Source organism: Lissotriton vulgaris, unplaced genomic scaffold (assembly GCF_964263255.1).
Source record: "Lissotriton vulgaris unplaced genomic scaffold, aLisVul1.2 SCAFFOLD_1999, whole genome shotgun sequence".
Lineage (NCBI taxonomy): Eukaryota > Metazoa > Chordata > Amphibia > Caudata > Salamandridae > Lissotriton > Lissotriton vulgaris.
The window spans coordinates 315870-334353 of NW_028248761.1; the positions used below are offsets into that span (position 1 = coordinate 315870).

General features: G+C 42.1%; 1 protein-coding gene across 1 annotated transcript in view; it reads left to right on the plus strand.

The window, feature by feature from the left end:
• Positions 1-18484, plus strand: part of TMEM217B (transmembrane protein 217B) — a 317942-nt gene that overhangs the window by 190149 nt on the left and 109309 nt on the right. The window contains exon 3 of the mRNA XM_086950165.1: positions 17993-18141. Coding sequence (XP_086806291.1) covers positions 17993-18141 — 149 coding nt within the window. The remainder of the gene's footprint in view (positions 1-17992; positions 18142-18484) is intronic.

The window sequence follows — 18484 nt, forward strand, 5'->3', positions numbered from 1 at the left end:
ACTGGTGTGAAACCTATGGTTTTTTCAGTGAATTTAATAGGTTTTTTAAATGCTAATTCCTAACTATAACTGGTGTGAAACCTATGGTTTTTTCAGTGAATATATATATGTATATATATATATATATATATATGTTTATTACCTACTGGCGGTCGCCAGTAGGTATATATAGGTAGGATTTTTTTCCAACGGGATTTCTGAAAATTCTATGTCGAATAACTTTGGCGTTTGTGGATGGAATTGGCTGAAATTTTCAGGAAAATGGCACATTTTGTTTCTGAGCAGCCCCTGAAGATTTGGGGGGGGTTTCGTCAAGGGGGGCCGAGAAAAAAGGGGGGGTCCCAAAATGCGTTTTTCCCATTCATTTTTCCATAGGGCGGTTGGAATCACTTTTAGCTCGAACGGCTGAATGGATTTATACGAAACTTGGCAAAATTGTAGATATGGTTTGCCCGACGTGCCTTTGCTATGTCTCAATATATGTGCTCCAGTGGATTTTGAGAAATTACCGTTTCAAAAAACAGATATATCTGTGACAGCGTCCCGGTTAGCGCCCCGGTTCGCGTACCTGACGCGTAACGGAACTTCGCGAGGAGAAGCGGATTGGCTCCCCGGTGACTGTGAACATTCTAAACAGTCCGGAGCGGCCGCCATCTTGTGTCTCGGTAGGATCGAGACACAAGATGTGGCATAAACAAAGGGGGAAATGAGCATAAGGGGGCGGAGTACATCCTCCCTGACCCCCTAGGTTTGATAAGGGGGCTTTAAAAGGGCCCCGCGGGGGGAAAAAAAAAATATATATTTTCGTTTTTTTGCGGGGGGAGCGCTCGGTACGCGGTCCGAAGCGTAATATTGGGAAAATAGGATGAAAGAATGTTCAAATATTGTATGTTTATTGATTGTTCTTTTTGTTTTTTTTTGTTTTTTTTATTTAGGTACCAACATGTAGGTACCAATGCAGAGTCTAAAAATAAAAATACACTGTTTTCTTTGTAAATATCTTGCATGTTGTTTCAGAAGTTATTGTGGTATATGGAATTCATAGCGTAGTCTGTCAGGAAAGCAGAAACACCATGGAGGCAGGAGATGATAAAGAGATGTTAAATACACATTAGAGATAATATAGTGGAAGAAAGGAAGTAACTATGAGTAAACTTACTATGTAACAGAAAAAAGTTGCACAGTATATTTAAAGTCTGACTTTACATTATAATCAATTTGCTACTAGTTTACAAAATACATATAAAAATGAATAATGTCTCAAACAATTTTTGAATTATTAAATATAAATTTATTTTTCTGATTCGTTTTCAAAATTAAAAAGAACTTCTAATAATTCATTGTCAGAATTTTTTTTCATTTTCAATTAGGAAATCTACTGATTCTACACATTGCAGAAGTTCAAAGTCCCGTGATTCATCATAGAATTCAGAGTCAATTTCTGTATCTGTGTTGCTTCCTGCAACAATTTCCAAGTTAGTTTTGTTCTCTCCTTCCATTTTTGTGCTGTAAAATTAATTTAAAAAAAATATATCAGTACAGATAGGGCACTGTTGGGTTTAAGTACAGACAGGTAGTTTGGTTTTTTAAGCAGTGATTTTATCTTTGGGCAGTGTATGGTATCAGACTGGAAGTAGAAATATAAAAAAATGTATGTGATAAAGCCTAAGTTAATTCTTAATTATACAAGACAAGCCTAACTCCATCCATAACTAAAACAGAGAAGTCTATCTTATTCTATAACTATTACAGAGGGATAGTATATAACTATCAGAAAATGTTTTCCTAATTAACTTAAAGTGCAGAACATACTTCAGTTTTTAAAATAACATCTTACCTTTCAAAAAGAAGTTTAAGTTCTCAGTTGAAATGCACTTGATATGTACTTCAGGAAGTAGTAGTCAAAATGGCTGTGTTTCTCTCTCTTTCTTTATATATATTCAGGTACATAACCAATCAAATGTCACAAAATAATAGAAGATATTGAAAGTAGCATTTTGATTGGTTGTCAATTCTAACACTTCATAAGTGTTTTTGTTAGGTAATTTACCTCAGGATATTTAGTCAGGCTTACAGCATAATTTTCTCAATGGAATTCCATCAAATTTGGGTAAATGGTAGGGACTGTTATGTAGTAGGGCCTATTCTATATTTGATGAAAGTGTCTGTAGTGGTTTTTCTGTAAATTACTTTCCCACCTTTTTTTATCGAGCGCTTACCGGTGCGCTCCCCGGTACGCGAACCGGCAGCGTTACGGGAGTCCTCCATTTTGTGTATCGGTAGAATTGAGTCATAAGATGGAGGACAAACAATGTTCGGAATGGGTAGAAGGGGGCACGGTAGACACTTTGTGACCCTCTATGTTTTCTGAGGGGGGATTAGGACGGTGATATATGCAAAAATAAAAATTTTGAAAATTTCGCGGGGGGAGCGCCCGGTACGTGCACCGGTAAGCAAACCAGGGAGCGTACTTTGGTGAAGAAAAAAAAAATTGAAAAAGATAAACGTTTTGAATGATCAGAGGTAGGGTAGCTCTGAAAAGAGCTATTGGGTTCTGTGGCTAATTTAGGTACCTACAAGTAGGTTCCAATGCACACTTTTAAATAAAGGACGAATATTCTATTACCTTCATCGGAGAAGTGCACACCATCTCCTCTGTAGATGTGTTGAATGTTGGAACGCAAGTTATTGTTGTATATTAAACCCATTTCATAGTCTCTCATGCAAGCAGAAACAGATTTATTCACATGTTTCCGTGCTTTCTCAAATTGTGGAAAAAATTGGTTGGACCACTTACATTTCTGTCTTTGACATATATTGGAATATACCAAGGCAGTTTGGGGAAAAAGTGTCATCAAATGAAGAAAGGTGTTCTTTAAAAGCATTTCAAGATCATCCCCAGTCATAGTGCCCAAATCATTTCCACCACAGTGCACTTTTAAGAGGTCAGGGTTTGGCAGATGCATCATTTTTTTTAATTAATACATATAAAATATATTTTTCCTTTAAAAGAAGAATACATTTTACAGCTTTTGATATTTGCTATTAAAAAACATTGAAATTCACTGAAAAAACCATAGGTTATAGACCATATATAGTTAGGAATTAACATTTACAAAACCCTAAAAATTCACTGAAAAAACCATAGGTTATAGACCATATATAGTTAGGGATTAGCATTTACAAAACCTTATTTTACTCGCACAAAACCATTGAAATTTGCATATATAGTTAGTTCCACTAACTATATATCGCGCACCCGCAATCCACTGCTAATAATGTCACATATTACATCATTCATGACATGGTCAGTGACATCACTGATGACATCACTGATGACATCTCAAATGACATCACTGATGACATCTCATTTGATATTACTGATTACATCACTGATGATATCATTCATGTGATAATATGTTGAACCTCCTCAGACTCTAATATAACCTTACATACACTCAGTGTAAACAGACACTCACAGACTGTCACTCATCCATGGAGTTACTCACACACCTAGTCAGTCATGCAAAGTATCAATCGCACCTCCATTTCCTCAACTATACAGTTATACACACCTTACTTATTACAGCATATACTAACACATATTTACTCTTTTATAAAATCCTTGATTGAAGTTCACAATGATCCATACAGCCACTCACACATTCACTGGCTCTTATGCACAGTTATTTATATATGTCAACTCTCACATGTACTGTGTTTTACATATGTACTTACTTTGACATGTAGCACTGCGATATCCATTCACTCACCAATACACTCATGCACACAGTCAACCGCCCATACAGCTGTTTCCACATGCACTTTTGAAGTTATACATATAGTGAATCAACTGCTCACACATCTATGCACAGAATCATACCCCTCCCAGCCACCCACACACATACTCAGTCTCCCATACAAATACTTGGACAACCAATCAATAACCCATATACTTACTCATATAGCTACTGATTAACACATGCAGCAGTTTACAGAACAACAGACATAATGATGCACAAATTAAGACAGTTTAGTCACTAACCCATGCACTCAGTGAGACACATTTAATCACTCACTCATACAGTCAGTCATGCACCTACTAAAACCTTCATCCAGACACTTATACATCTACTCATTCTTCAATATGTAAGACATATTTTAACTTTACAGAAACATACAGTCACTGGATGTTGTCATCAGTGATGTCATAAGTGATGTCATTTGAGATGTCATCAGTGATGTCATCAGTGATGTCACTGACCATGTCATGAATGATGTAATATGTGACATCCTTAGCAGTGGATTGCGGGTGCGCGATATATAGTTAGTGGAATTAACTATATATGCGAATTTCAATGGTTTTGTGCGAGTAAAATAAGGTTTTGTAAATGCTAATCCCTAACTATATATGGTCTATAACCTATGGTTTTTTCAGTGAATATATATATATATATATATATATATATATATATATATATATATCAAAAGCTCCGCCACTTCTCTCATGCTCTGGAGTCACACCAGCCAGGATATGAAGTACCCTCTTTGTGCAACTCTCTTGCATCTTTCTGCACCTCTCTTTCCTCTTTCTGCACCACTCATGCTTCTTTCTGTACCTCTGTTCCTTCTTTTCTTCACCTGTATGTCTCTTTCTGCAACCTTTGTGCCTCTTTCAGAACCTCTGATATTTCTTGTTGCAGTTCTCTTCCTCTTTCTGCACCCCTCCTGTCTCTTTCTGTACTCCTCCTGCCTCTTTCTGCACCTCTCCTATCCCTTTCTGCACCCCTATTGCCTCTTTTTCCATCTCTGATTGTTCTTTCTACCCCGCTTTTGCTTCGGTCTGCAATTCACTTGCCTCTTTCTGCACCTCTCTTGCCTCAGTCTGCCCACCTGTTCCATCTTTCTGCACCCTTCTTGCCTCTTTCTGCAGTTCTCTGCCTCTTTCTGCAACTCACTTGCCTCTTTTTGCACCTCTATTGGTTCTTTTGCACTGTTCTTGCTTGTTTCTGCACCTCCCTTGCAAATGTTTGCACCCCTCTTGCCTCTTTCTTCATCCCGTTTACCTGTTTCTGCACCTCTCTTACCTTTGCCTGCACCTTTGAACCCTATTTCTGTACCTCTTCTGCCTGTTTCTGCACCTCTCTTTCCTCTCTCTACAACTCTCTTGCCTCCTTCTGCACCTCTGTTGCTTCTTTCTGCACTTCTCTTGCCTTATTCTACTCCCCTGTTGCTTCATTTTATACTTTCCAAGCATCTTTATGCAGCTGTCTTGCTTCTTTCTGCACTCCTGTTGTCTCTTTATGCACTCGTCTTCCCTCTTTCTGTACCTTTCTTGCCCGTTTCTGCAAATCACTTGTCTCTTTATGCACTTCACTTGCTTCTTTCACACCTTGGTAGCTTCTTTCAGCAATTCTCTTGCCTCTTTATGCACTTCTCTTGCATGTTTCTGCACCCCTCGTGCCTCTTTCTGCACCATCTTCCCTCTTTGTGCAACTCTCTAACCTCTTTCTACACCTCTCTTCCCTCTTTCTGCACCACTCTTGCCTCTTTTTGTACCTCTTTTGTTTCTTTCTGCACTTCTCTTGCCTCTTTCGGCACCCTTCATGCCTCTTTCAGTACCTCTATTGCTACTTTCTGCACTTCTCTTGGTTCTTTCTGCACTGCTCTTGCCTCTTTCCGCATCCCTCTTGCCTCTTTGAGCACCTCTTTTGTTTCTTTCCCTCTCCTCTTTGTGTTCCCCTCTTGCTTCTTTCTGCACTTATGATGCTTTTCTACAGACCTGATGCTTTTTTCTGAAGCCGACTTGCCTCTTTCAGCATTTCTGTTGCTTTTTTCTGCAGATCTCTTGTCTCTTTTTGTAGCTCACTTGCCTGTTTCAGCACCTCTCTTGCCTCTTTCTGTACCTCTCTTGCCTCTTTCTGCATTTCTTATGCTCTTTCTACACCTTTGGCGCCTCTTTCAGCACCTTTGTTACATCTTTCTGCACTTCCTTTTTTCTGCTTCTATCTTGGTTCTTTCTGCACCTCACTTGCCTCTTTCAGCACCCCTGTTGCTTTTTTTACAGATGTCTTGCCTCTTGTGGCCCCTCACTTGCCTCTTTCAGCACCTCTGTTGATTTTTTCTGCAGATCTCTTGCATCTTTCTGCACTTCTCTTGCTTCTTTCGGCACCTCTGTTGCTTCTTTCTTCACCCCTCCTGCCTTTTTCTGCACCCCTCTTCCCTCTTTGTGCAACTCTCTTGGCTCTTTCTATACATATTTTATCTCTTTCTGTACCTTTCCTGCTTGTTTCTGCACCTATCTTGCCTGTTTCTGTAGCCCTGTTGCCTCTTTCTGCACTTTTCTTGCCTTTTGCAACTTTATGCACCTCTCTTGCGCCTCTTTCTGCACTTCTCTTGCTTTTCTGCACCATTGGTGCCTCTTTCAGCACCTCTGTTACTTCTTTCTGCACCTCTCTTGCTTCTTTCTGCACCTCACTTGCCTCTTTCAGCACCTATGTTGCTTTTTTATGCAGATCTCTTGCCTCTTTCAGCACCTCTGTTACATCTTTCTGCACTTCTCTTCCTTTTTTCTGCTCCTATCTTGGTTCTTTCTGCACCTCACTTGCCTCTTTCAGCACCTATGTTGCTTTTTTATGCAGATCTTTTGCCTCTTTCTGCACCTCTCTTGCCTCTTTCTGTACCTAACTTGCCTCTTTCAGTACCTCTGTTGCTTTTTCTGCAGATCTATTGCTTCTTTCTGCACTTTTCTAGCTTGTTTCTGCACCTCTCTTGCATCTTTCAGCACCTCCGTTGGTTCATTCTGCAGTTCTCTTGCCTCTTTTTGCACTTTTGTTGCTTTTTCTGCACTTCTCTTGCCTCTTTTTGCACCCCATTTTCTCTTTCTGCACCTCTCTTGCCTCTTTCTGCACCCCTGCTCCCTATTTCCTGCCTGTTTCTGTACCTCTCTTGCTTCTTTCTGTACCTCTGTTGCATCTTTCTGTACTTTTTCTGCCTCTTTCTGCACCCCATTTGCCTCTTTCTGTACCTCTGTTGCTACTTTATACACTTCTATTGCCTCTTTCTGCACCTCTCTTGCTTCTTTGCGTACCTCACTTGCCTCTTTCAGCACGCCTCTATGCTTTTTTTCTGCAGATCTCTTTCCCCTTTCTGTACCTCAGTTGCCTCTTTCAGCACCTCTGTTTCTTTTTTCTGTAGATCTCATGCCTCTTTCTGCACCCCTGCTCCCTCTTTCTGCATCATTCCTGCCTGTTTCTGCCCCTCTCTTGCTTCTTTCTGTACCTCTGATGCCTCTTTCTGTACTTTTCCTGCCTCTTTCTGCACTTCTTATGCTCTTTCTACACCCTTGGTGCCTCTTTCAGCACCTCTGTTACTTTTGCTTTTTTTTTGCAGATGTCTTGCTTCTTTGTGCACCTCACTTGCCTCTTTCAGCACCTCTGCTGCTTTTTTATGGAGATCTCTTGCCTCTTTCTGCACTTCTCTTGCTTCTTTCTGCACCTCTCTTGCCTCTTTCGGCACCTCTGTTGCTTCTTTCTACAGCCCTCCTGCCTCTTTCTGCACCCCTCTTTCCTCTTTGTGCAACTCTCTTGCCTCTTTCTATACCTCTCTTCCCTCTTTCTGCACCTTTCCTGTCTGTTTCTTCACCTATCTTGCCTCTTTCTGTACCTCTGTTGCCTCTTTCTGCACTTTTCTTGCCTCTTTCTTCACCCTTTTTGCTACTTTATGCTCCTCTCTTGCCTCTTTCTGCACTTCTCTTGCTTTTCCTACACCGTTGGTGCCTCTTTCAGCACCTCTGTTACTTTTTTCTGAGCTTCTCTTCCTTCTTTCTGCACCTCTCTTGCTTCTTTCTGTACCTCACTTGCCTCTTTCAGCACCTCTGTTGCTTTCTTATGCAGGTCTCTTGCCTCTTTCTGCAGCTAACGTGCCTCTTTCAGTACCTCTGTTGCTTTTTCTGCAGTTCTCTTGCCTCTATTTGCACCTTTGTTGCTTCTTTCTGCACACCTCTCTTGGCTCTTTCTGCACCCCTCTTTTCTCTTTCTGCACCCCTCTTGCCTCTTTCTGTACTCCTGCTTCCTCCTTCTGCATAATTCCTGCCTGTTTCTGCACCTCTCTTGCCTATTTGTGTACCTCTCTTGCCTCTCTCTGTACTTTTTCTGCCTCTTTCTGCACCCTGTTTGCCTCTTTCTGTACCTCTGCTACTACTTTATGCACTTCTATTGCCTCTTTCTGCACCTCTCTTGCTACTTTGCGCACCTCACTTGCCTCTTTCTGCACCCCTCTATGCTTTTTTCCGCAGATCTCTTCCCCTTTCTGCACCTCACTTGCCTCTTCCAGCACCTCTGTTTCTTTTTTCTGTTGATCTCATGCCTCTTTCTGCATCCCTCTTTTCTCTTTCTGCACCCCTGCTCCCTCTTTCTGCATCATTCCTGCCTGTTTCTGCACCTATCTTGCCGCTTTCTGTACCTCTCTTGCCGCTTTCTGCACTTTCTCTGCCACTTTCTGCACCAGTTTGCCTCTTTCTGTGCCTCTGTTGCTACTTTATGCACTTCTATTGCCTCTTTCTGCACCTCTCTTGCTTCTTTGCACACCTCACTTGCCTCTTTCAGCACCCCTCTATGCTTTTTTCTGCAGATATTTCCCCTTTCTGCAGCTCACTTGCCTCTTTCAGCACCTCTCTTGCCTCTATATGCAGCCCTGTTCCCTCTTTCTGCACCTTTCCTGCCTGTTGTTGCACCTCTCTTGCCTGTTTCTGTACCTCTGTTGCCTCTTTCTGCACTTCTCTTGCTCTTTTTGTGCCCTTCTCGCCTCTTCCAGCACCCCTGTTACTTATTTCTGCACTTCTCTTCCTTTTTGCAGCCCTCCTGCTTCTTTTTGTACCTCTCTTACCTCTTTGTGCACCCCTCCTACCTTTTTCAGCACCTCAGCACCCCTCTTGCCTCCTTTTTCACATTAGTTGGTTCTTTCTTCACTGCTCTTGCTTCTTTCTGCGCCCCTCTTCCGTCTTTGTGCAACTCTCTTGCAGTTTCCTGCCTGTTTCTGCATCTATCTTGCCTCTTTCTGTATCTCTGGAGCCTCTTTCTGCACTTTTCATGCCTCTTTCTGCACCCCTTTTGCTACTTTATGCACCTTTCTTCCTTCTTTCTGCACCTCTCTTGCTTCTTTCTGCACCTCCTTTGCCTCTTTCAGCACCTCTGTTGCTTTTTTATGCAGATGTCTTGCCTCTTTTTGCACCTCTCTTGCCTCTTTCTGCACCTAATTTGCCTCTTTCAGTACCTCTGTTGCTTTTTCTGCAGATCTCTTGCCTCTTTCTACACTTTTCTTGCTTGTTTCTGCACCTCTCTTTCATCTTTCAGCACCTCCGTTGGTTCATTCTGCACCTCTCGGCTCTTTCTGCATCCCTCTTTTCTCTTTCTGCACCCCTCTTGCCTCTTTCAGCACCCTTGTTTCCTCTTTCTGAATCATTCCTGCCTGTTTCTGCACCTCTCTTGCCTCTTTCTGTACCTCTGTTGCCTCTTTCTGCACTTTTCCTGCCTCTTTCTGCACCCAGTTTGCCTTTTTCCGTACCTCTGTTGCTACTTTATGCACTAGTATTGCCTCTTTCTGCACCTCTCTTGCTTCTTTGTGCACCTCACTTGCCTCTTTTCTCTTTCTGCATCTCTCTTGCCTCTTTCTGTACCCCTGCTCCCTCTTTCTGAATCATTCCTGCCTGTTTGTGCACCTCTGTTGCCTCTTTCTGCACCCCGTTTGCCTCTTTCTGTACCTCTGTTGCTACTTTATGCTCTAGTATTGCCTCTTTCTGCACCTCTCTTGCTTCTTTGCGCACCTCTTTTGCTACTTTCTGCACCCCTCCTGCCTCTTTCTGCATCCCTCTTCCCTCTGTGTGCAACTCTCTTGCTTCTTTCTATACCTCTCTTCCCTCTTTCTGCACCACTCTTGCCTCTTTCAGCACCTCTTGCATTTTTCTGTAGAACTCATGCCTCTTTCTGCACCTCTCTAATCTCTTTGTGTATCTCTCTTGCCTCTTTCTGCATCCCTGTTCACTCTTTCTGCACCTCTCTTGCCTCTTTCTGCACCTCTGTTGCCTCTTTCCGCACTTCTCTTGCTTGTTGCTGCACCTCTCTTGCATCTTTCTGCCCCTCTGTTGCTTCTTACTGCACTTCTATTGCCTCTTTCTGCACTTCTCTTGCTTGTTTCGGCACGTCTCTTGCATCTTTCTGCATCTCTGTTGTCTCTTTATGCACTTTACTTGCTTCTTTCTGCACCTCTCTTGCCTCTTTCTGCACCTCTGTTGCTTCTATCTGCATCCCACCTGCCTCTTTCTGCACCCCTCTTCCCTCTTTGTGCAACTCTCTTGCCTTTTTCTACACCCCTCTTCCCTCTTTCTGCACCACTCTTGCCTCTTTCTGTATCTCTGTTGCTTCTTTCTGCACTTCTCTTGCCTCGTTCTGCACCCTTTGTGACTTTTTCACCTCTGTTGCTTCTTTCTTCACTTCTCTTCCTTCTTTCTGCACCCCTTGTGTCTCCTTCTGCACCTCTGTTGCTTCTTTCTGCACTTCTCTTGGTTCTTTCTGCACTGCTCTTGCCTCTTTCTGTATCCCTCTTGCCTCTTTGAGCACCTCTTGTGCTTCCTTCTGCACTCCTCTCTCCTCTTTCTTTACCCCTCCTGCCTCTTCCTGTACCTCTGTTGCTTCTTTCTGCACTTCTATTGCCTCTTTTTGCACCTCTCTTGCTTCTTTCTGCACCTCACTTGCCTCTTTCAGCACCTCTGTTGCTTATTTCTGCAGATCTCTTGCCTCTTTCTGCACCTCACGTGCCTCTTTCAGCACCTCTGTTGGTTTATTCTGCAGTTCTCTTGCCTCCTTTTGCACCTCTGTTGCTTCTTTCTAGCACTGTTCTTGCTTCTTTCTGTACCCCTCCTGCCTCTTTCTGCACCCCTCTTTTCCCTTTCTACATCCCTTTTGCCTCTTTCTGCAGCCCTGTTCCCTCTTTCTACACCTTTCCTGCCTGTTTCTGCACCTCTTGTGCCTCTTTCTGTACCTCCGTTGCTTTTTTCTGCACTTCTCTTGCTCTTTCTGCACTGTTCGCCCCTCTTTCAGCACCTCTGTTGCTTCTTTCTGCACTTCTCTTCCTTCTTTTTGCATCCCTCCTGCCTCTTTCTGTACCTCTCTTGCTTCTTTGTTCACCTCTCCTACCCCTTTCTACACCCCTCTTTCCTCTTTTTGCACCTCTGTTGGTTATTTCTGCGCTGCTCTAGCTTCTTTCTGCACCTCACTTGCCTCCTTCTGCACTTCTCTTGCTTCTTTCTACTGCTCGGTTGCTTCTTCCAGCAATTCTCTTGCCTCTTCCTGCATTTCTCTTCCTTCTTTCTGCACCCCTCTTGCCTCTTTCTGTACCACTACTGCTTCTTTCTGCACCTCTCTTGCCTCTTTCTGCACTTCTCTTGACTCTTTCTGCACCTTTGAGTTAGAGGTAGTTTTAATCCCCCTGCCCTATTATGTACTAGGGCCTTACAGGGGAGGTCATGCTAATCACAGGGGTACCCCAATCCATAGTGTACCCTAGTGTATGTAAATGTTTTCCCTGTATTCCAAGTGTCTTTCAGCATAGCACTGGCTCCGGGACTGGTTAGTCAGAGTCAGTTACCACCAGTACTAGTCAGCAAAAAGTTGGGGGCACAGGATGACTTTGCAACAAGGCCTCTTTCTGTACCTCTTTTGGTTCTTTCTGCATATCTCTTGCTTCTTTCTGCACTTTTTATTCGTCTTTTGGGACTTAGAAATTCACTAAAAAAATACATAGGTTTCAGGGGTGTTATAGTTAGAAATTATCATTTAAAAAACCTTAAAAATTCATTGAAAAAAACACAGGTTTTAGGGACATTATAGTTAGTTGAGCATTTCACTTGTACAAAACCAGAGAAATTCGGCAGTTATAGTTAGTTGACCTAAGTATAACTCGCGCCCCCGCAATGCACTGCTGATGACATCACAAACTCCATCACTCATGACATGGTCAGTGACATCACTCATGACATCACACTGGATGTGCATGTCAGAGGGTTCAACTTAAAAAACTGAACGGAGATTTGTCAGGCAAGTGGTAATAATAATTTGCACAATAGAAAGTATGATTATATGTTGGTAATCGTTTTTCCTAATGCAGTTTTTCTTGCACCCCAGTTACCCTTGACGAAGTGCAGTTTTGCCTAAAATGCATTGGGTTCATACCATCCACGTTGAGTCATGAGAAATAGCGAACCTCTATGTGCTTTAGAGAAAAGCCTGGATTACCATCTCTTTGAACTTGTTGAATAAAATATTGAAGCATGAAATTTTATGGATTAAAAACGAAGAAAGTATTGCAACCAGCTTAACATTGTGTTTTTGCATTAACCTATGTTCTATATGTTATACATCTTGGGTCTGGCATACCTGACGATGATCCAGCTTCTCGGTTCATGAAAGAGAAGAAATACTGTGCGTCAGAAAGCATCCCATGTCAAAGAGCAGAACTTAATTTTGCAATCACCTAAATGGATAATTTCCAGCTTCTGTTGAGAAAATGCAGGTTCCGTAAACTGTCAGAAAGGCACTGAGACAATGGCAAGATTCCTCTGTGGTTTAATATGCACCTGATGCACCAATAGAAGCTGCGCTCCTGCCTAGTGGTTCTTCCACCGTAAACACCGCACTTGTTGTCTTGCTTAATTCTACCTCCCCCTCCTACTCATTTTCACTCTCCACTTTAATTTGTACTACCTCACCTGGTCTCAACATCATATTGATGACCCGACAAAGGTCAGCATTTTAGTTCTCCAGTTTGCACCTCGGCTGCACAGCACTTCCTGTTTATTCAGCCCTCTGTTTTGAATGCAATAAATTTACACATATGGTGACTGCTTCTTTTTCTATTTTTTTTTTACTATTTCCTCACACTTTTTCACCTGCTCACTAAGCTACAACTTACAACAAAAAACAGCTGATTTTTAATCACATAGGTGAAACCTAATGAGTTTATGTACCAATGTTTTTTAAATCTCCCGCCAAGTGGGAGCAAACACCACGGGCAGAAGCTTCCAAAATGCTGTCAGAAAAGGATACACTGGTGCGGTCCCCTCAGGAACAGAAGTTCTTACCCCAAATCCCAGTAGCCAAAACCAAGGACAACAAAGAATCCGCTGCCCTCAGAATTACCTTTGGGGGAAAGGGGAAGTGGAAGACAAAACAAGAGAGACTGGCTTCAGACACTCGCTCCGCCTCTGGATTGGGACTGGATGTTCTCTGAAAGGCAAAGCAATAATTAATCTCCCTATTTAACAATCTTATTTAATTTTTATTACTAATTCTCACTGACTTCTCTTAGGTCTTACCAGTGTCAAATGAGAAGCTAGATACTCTCCAACTAGTTTTGTCTGTGATGTATTTATAAATCTGATTAATTGGAGGAATTGGCTGGTGGCTTATTATGAAATTTCATCATTCTCGTGCACCAGCGAATATTCTCCTCATAGTTTACCGTCTCTTTTTACGTAGTAATTACTGTCTTTCATAGACATTCACATTTCCTTTAAGTTTTTACACTTGCAGCCTCCTCGAGATTATTTGCTATGGTGCTCAGTAACTTGACTCTGAAAATTGTCTCTAGAGAACTCTAAATGCCTGCGGACTACGAACAAGTCTTTAACAATCCTTGAATTCCAAGAAGAAAATAACGTTTCTATAAGGCTCGAGGCAACAGTTGGGCTCCAAAGCTTGTCATGCTCGAGAACCTTGAAGCCTCTCAGTCATTGCCAGAGACTCAAATAAACAACTAGACACGCTTACTTGCAAGTAGGTGAGCTCTTCTCTTGACTGAAGACGGTCCTGGAATACCTGCTCCTTTGTTCAAACGAATGAGGGACTCGAACTGTCACAGGAACTTCTTTCATGGAAAGCTGAGGAGAAAAGCCTTGTTAAAACACACTCTTCACGTTACATTGAAAACGTCATTTTCATACTTCCCATTTAGAAGAAGAATGAAGACTTCTAATTTTTATTTCACTGAATTTTTCTTGATAACGGACAGCGAGCGTTGGCAGAAAGCTCCTGTCACAGGATTCTGTTGGTTGAAGTGCGCAGCGCGTAAGTCACGCATGCGCATTACAGACACGCTCCGATTCTAAGAAAAACAACTAGACTGCTGCCCACCATTAAGAATGGGAACAATCTGATGATTCTCCAATATGGCGGAGAGCTGTAACTCCAACAGCAATTGCCGCAGAGAGGATCTCCCAACATGGACTTCTTCACAAAGGATATCTTTTAGGGATTCTTCTAGCGTGATGAGAGAGGATCCTGACAAATGCTCCCGCCTGCTGGGATCAGACTTTAGATCTGTTTCCCTGCCCACAGTGATATGGGCAGGGAAATAGATCTAATTATTTCTTCCGTCCACAGGGAGCAGCATTATTAGCTGCTCCCTGTGGATGTGAGGAGCTGGTTGGGCCTTGGGGGTCTTCAGGCTCCCTCTGCAGCCTCCAGCGAGTCTATGGTGTGTGATCTGGGTGGGCACCATGTCACCCACCATTTAAATAGGAGGGCACGGGGGATTCGAGTCCCCGGGGCCAAGAGTGGCCTAGGAAAGGGGGCCACGTGCCCCTATCCTGCCAAAAACTGCACCTGGTAGATGGGGTCCCCAGGACCTATCAAGGATCTGGTAGGGGCGATGTGTGGCCCCTCTCTCCTTTATTTTTAAAACATGGCTTTGGGCATGGGGTCCGCAGAGCCTTAAAAGGCTCGGGGAGCTTTAGGAAGAGGGTCACATCGCCCCGCTCTTTACAAAAATAAGACCCTGAGGGATCGGTTCCCCAGGGCCTCAGGAGGGTTGGGGAGAGGGACGATGCTGCCCGCCTCCTATTTAAAATATATGTGGCCCCATGGACATAAAGGTTAGGTTATAGTTACTTGAGATAATTATAACTATAACTGATGATTTTCAAGTGGTGTTTAAAGTTTAAAAAGTTACGTTGTTACATATCACCTAACTATAACGTTATTTTAACCTTTGGTTTTCAGTGTAAAAAAAATATATATGTAGCTACTTTTCGTTCAAGTCATATTCCCATACTCTACTGTGACATATATGCATAATCATGGAAAGGATCATACACTCATCTACATATACATTTTCTAAATACAATGAGATACTGTTGGGACAGAAAACTCTACTGCATGATAATGGACGTTTATCCCTGCCCTGAGTGCCCAACTGTATTATTGTCTGGATCCCTAGTGCTATTTTTTTTTGTGTCACAGGCATGCTCATGTGTGCCATGACATAGGCCTATCTCACAAATTGCTGTCTTGATGTACCTAGAGGGGCGCCGAAAGAGCAACCTAAAAATGCTGGAGGTCTACTGCCTTCACCAAGAGTTAAGCAACACTAACGCAGTGGTGGCAGCATGCCACATAGTGATTAGTAGGAGTGAACAGCCCTTTTTTAATCTGTGTCACTGGAGTGACACAACTTTTTAAAGTTTTGCTATTGTGTGCTTAGCTTCCCCTTGGCCTACATACGTTAGATGTAGAGTGCTGCACAGGGCAGGAGTTCTGAGTCTGCACTGGTTGTATGTGTGCCTGGGAAGGGTACAGTACAGAAATAGAGCACTGCTGTGCAGGACATGCATGTTCTGCCCTCCAGGCTGTGTAGACTGGGCTGGAAGACAACAATGTTGATGATTAAAAAATATATTTGTGCCATTCAATATAAAATTATTATAAATAGGTGTGCATACAAATATACATTGTAGGCCACAGTTGTGGAAAAAAGACCACACAGGTTGTCTGAAACTGGGGATCAAGGTTTGTCAGTCTCTTTGTGTTTGACGAAAAACTCTCCTTTGTGAGTCATGCCAATGCCATCACCTTGTCATGTTTTTTCATCTTTAAATCCCTCAGGAAGGGTTTCCCTTTTTTCTCTCTGGACCGGCATAAAACGGTGACTAATGCACTAGTCTTTTCTAAAATGTACTACTGCAATGGGCTCTTTCTGACTGCCCATAAGAACGCTCTGGACAAACTACAAATGGTCCAGAATGCGGCCGCCAGGTTGCTTCTAGGGATCCCAAAATATCAGCCGGAGTCCAAGTCTCTTCCCTTACTCCACTGGCTCCAGCTCAAAAAAGGATTATGTTCAAATCCCTGTGTATAGCTTTTAAAGCCCTCCATTCTGAAGGTCCAGTTTCGATTAGGCAACTATTCCATTGTTACATCCCAGCCAGAAACCTCCCAGGCTAACTTGGTTGTTCCCAAGTTTAAAAGAGCTACTTGGGGAGGCAAGAGTTTTGCAGTGGCGACTGCCAAGCTCTGGAATACGATGCTGCAAACCCTCAAAACCTAAAAAAATCTGCTTATTTTTCGTAAAGCTCATAAAAGTTAGCTTTTCAATTATTAGCTTAATGCACTCTTCCACTTCTCTTGTGCCTCACTGATGTCTGGTGTTTTCTCTTCCCTGGCCCTCCTTTTGTTTGGATGTCATCGCCTAGACACCCTGGGGTAGTGCGCTTTAGAAATCATAATTTAATTTAATTTCCTGTACATATGTCACTATGGACTTCACTCAATGGCCTACAAACAAAAGAGTGAATGGCACCCTTCACTGTGGGTGCCTCCCACCACGGTTATGAACATAACAGTAATTTTGAAATTGTAAGAAGATGTCATTAGAAATTACAATCAGGAGAAAACATGCCCTGGTTTGATTCAAAAAGTTAGCAGTTAAGATGAGTTGCCTATCCTGGCAATGCGATGGCACCAGATATTGATCAATGTGTTTAAGCGTGAGTTCTTGTGATGATCACCTTGAATTAAACCATTCTAATCCAAATGAAAGGTATTGTAAAAGCACATTGCACACAAGAATAGGCCATGATCCTAACTGAGTTCTGATCCCAGTGCAAACATTTTGTCAAAGCAGCCATAATCTACTAACTAAAAATATGCAGTAAATTCTGATACATGCATCATTTGGTGTAGAAAACAACAAATTCTTTGTGCAACTCCTCAATTTACAGAGAAAACTCACATTTTCTGGTATTCACCACAAGTAAATGCCATACCCTACAGTATCTGTATGTTCTGGGTGCATACGGTAAATACCTCACCCCATCCGGGACACCTGTAATATGGGTTTAGAAGGGAACTTTGCATGAGGACTTGGACACCTGCACAAACAATCGTCCTTAGCAGTGAGATAACATACAGTGATAAAACATATTCCTGCTAAAGACGAGTAGGGGAAGGGATAATATGGATAGATTTACAAGTTATAAATATTGTGGTTTATAGGGTATTTGGGCAACGAAGCATTTTTGGTAGAAAAACAAAGAGGTTATCAGTGAAAAGCTTTAATAAACCTCAACCGCTGGTAGATACTCGAGGCTCATTCCAGTTCATCATTTCTTTTTACCTACTGTGTCACTCTAGACAGAAACTAACCATTGGCAAAGCTGACTTTGTCCTTTCTCCAGTGGGAACATTCAAGCCCAAACTGCCAGCCAGGGTTGCCCTTAAACCAGTTTCTGCTTTGCAGGGTCTCTTCAGTGAGGTACAGCTTGAGTCCTATTGCACAGTGGGCACGGAATCCGCATTTGGGCATTCCTTTCGCACTTAGGTCCTATCATTCAGTTAAAGAAATCTGTGATGGCTGGAACGCTTGAAATATTCCCATCGACATGTAACTTACTCAGGTTCCTTTCTTGTCCATTAGAGAGATTTCAGCCATATGCAAATCATTCCAATAATAACAGTCCATTTGAAATTAGGATTCTTTCAAATCATTTATTTCTGGTTACTTTTAAAGATGGGAGGTCTGACAAATAAAATAGAAGACACATTTAAACTTTACAGTAATGACAAAAATGTAGGTGCTCCCTCTTTTTTTAATCCTTTATTTTAATGCTCTTTAAATGCCCATAACATCAAATCAAAATGCATGTTTTTTGTTTGTTTTGCAGGTGCACAATGGATTGGCGATATACGCTACCTGGACATTCTTCATTAGTCTTATCAATTTTGGGATGGTGCTGAAGTATGATGGAAGAGTTGGTGACGATTACATAACCCCCATTGTGCTCTATCTGGCGCTGTTTGGATTACTGTTTTGGTATGGTGCTTCTTTGTGTTCACACATTTCATACTAGTTCTTTTTCAAAACACAGCATCAGTTTGATGATTGGATTTTAAATTAATGCTAGGAGCATATCTGGTAGCAAATCTTTCAACCTTTCTTGCAACTAAAGCTTGTGTCTAAGAGTGGAGGTGATTCTTGAATCCTCTATGTTATTTTCTTGCATCTGGAACATGGATCGTGTTGACAGTGCTTATTTAGGACCGATTTCAAAATACAAAGCCAACTTGCTCAAGTACATTTGTGTGGCTCAAAGAGTGTATGAAGCAGAATAACATGCAAGTTTATCAGTAGTAAAGCTCAGAACCACATTTATTTC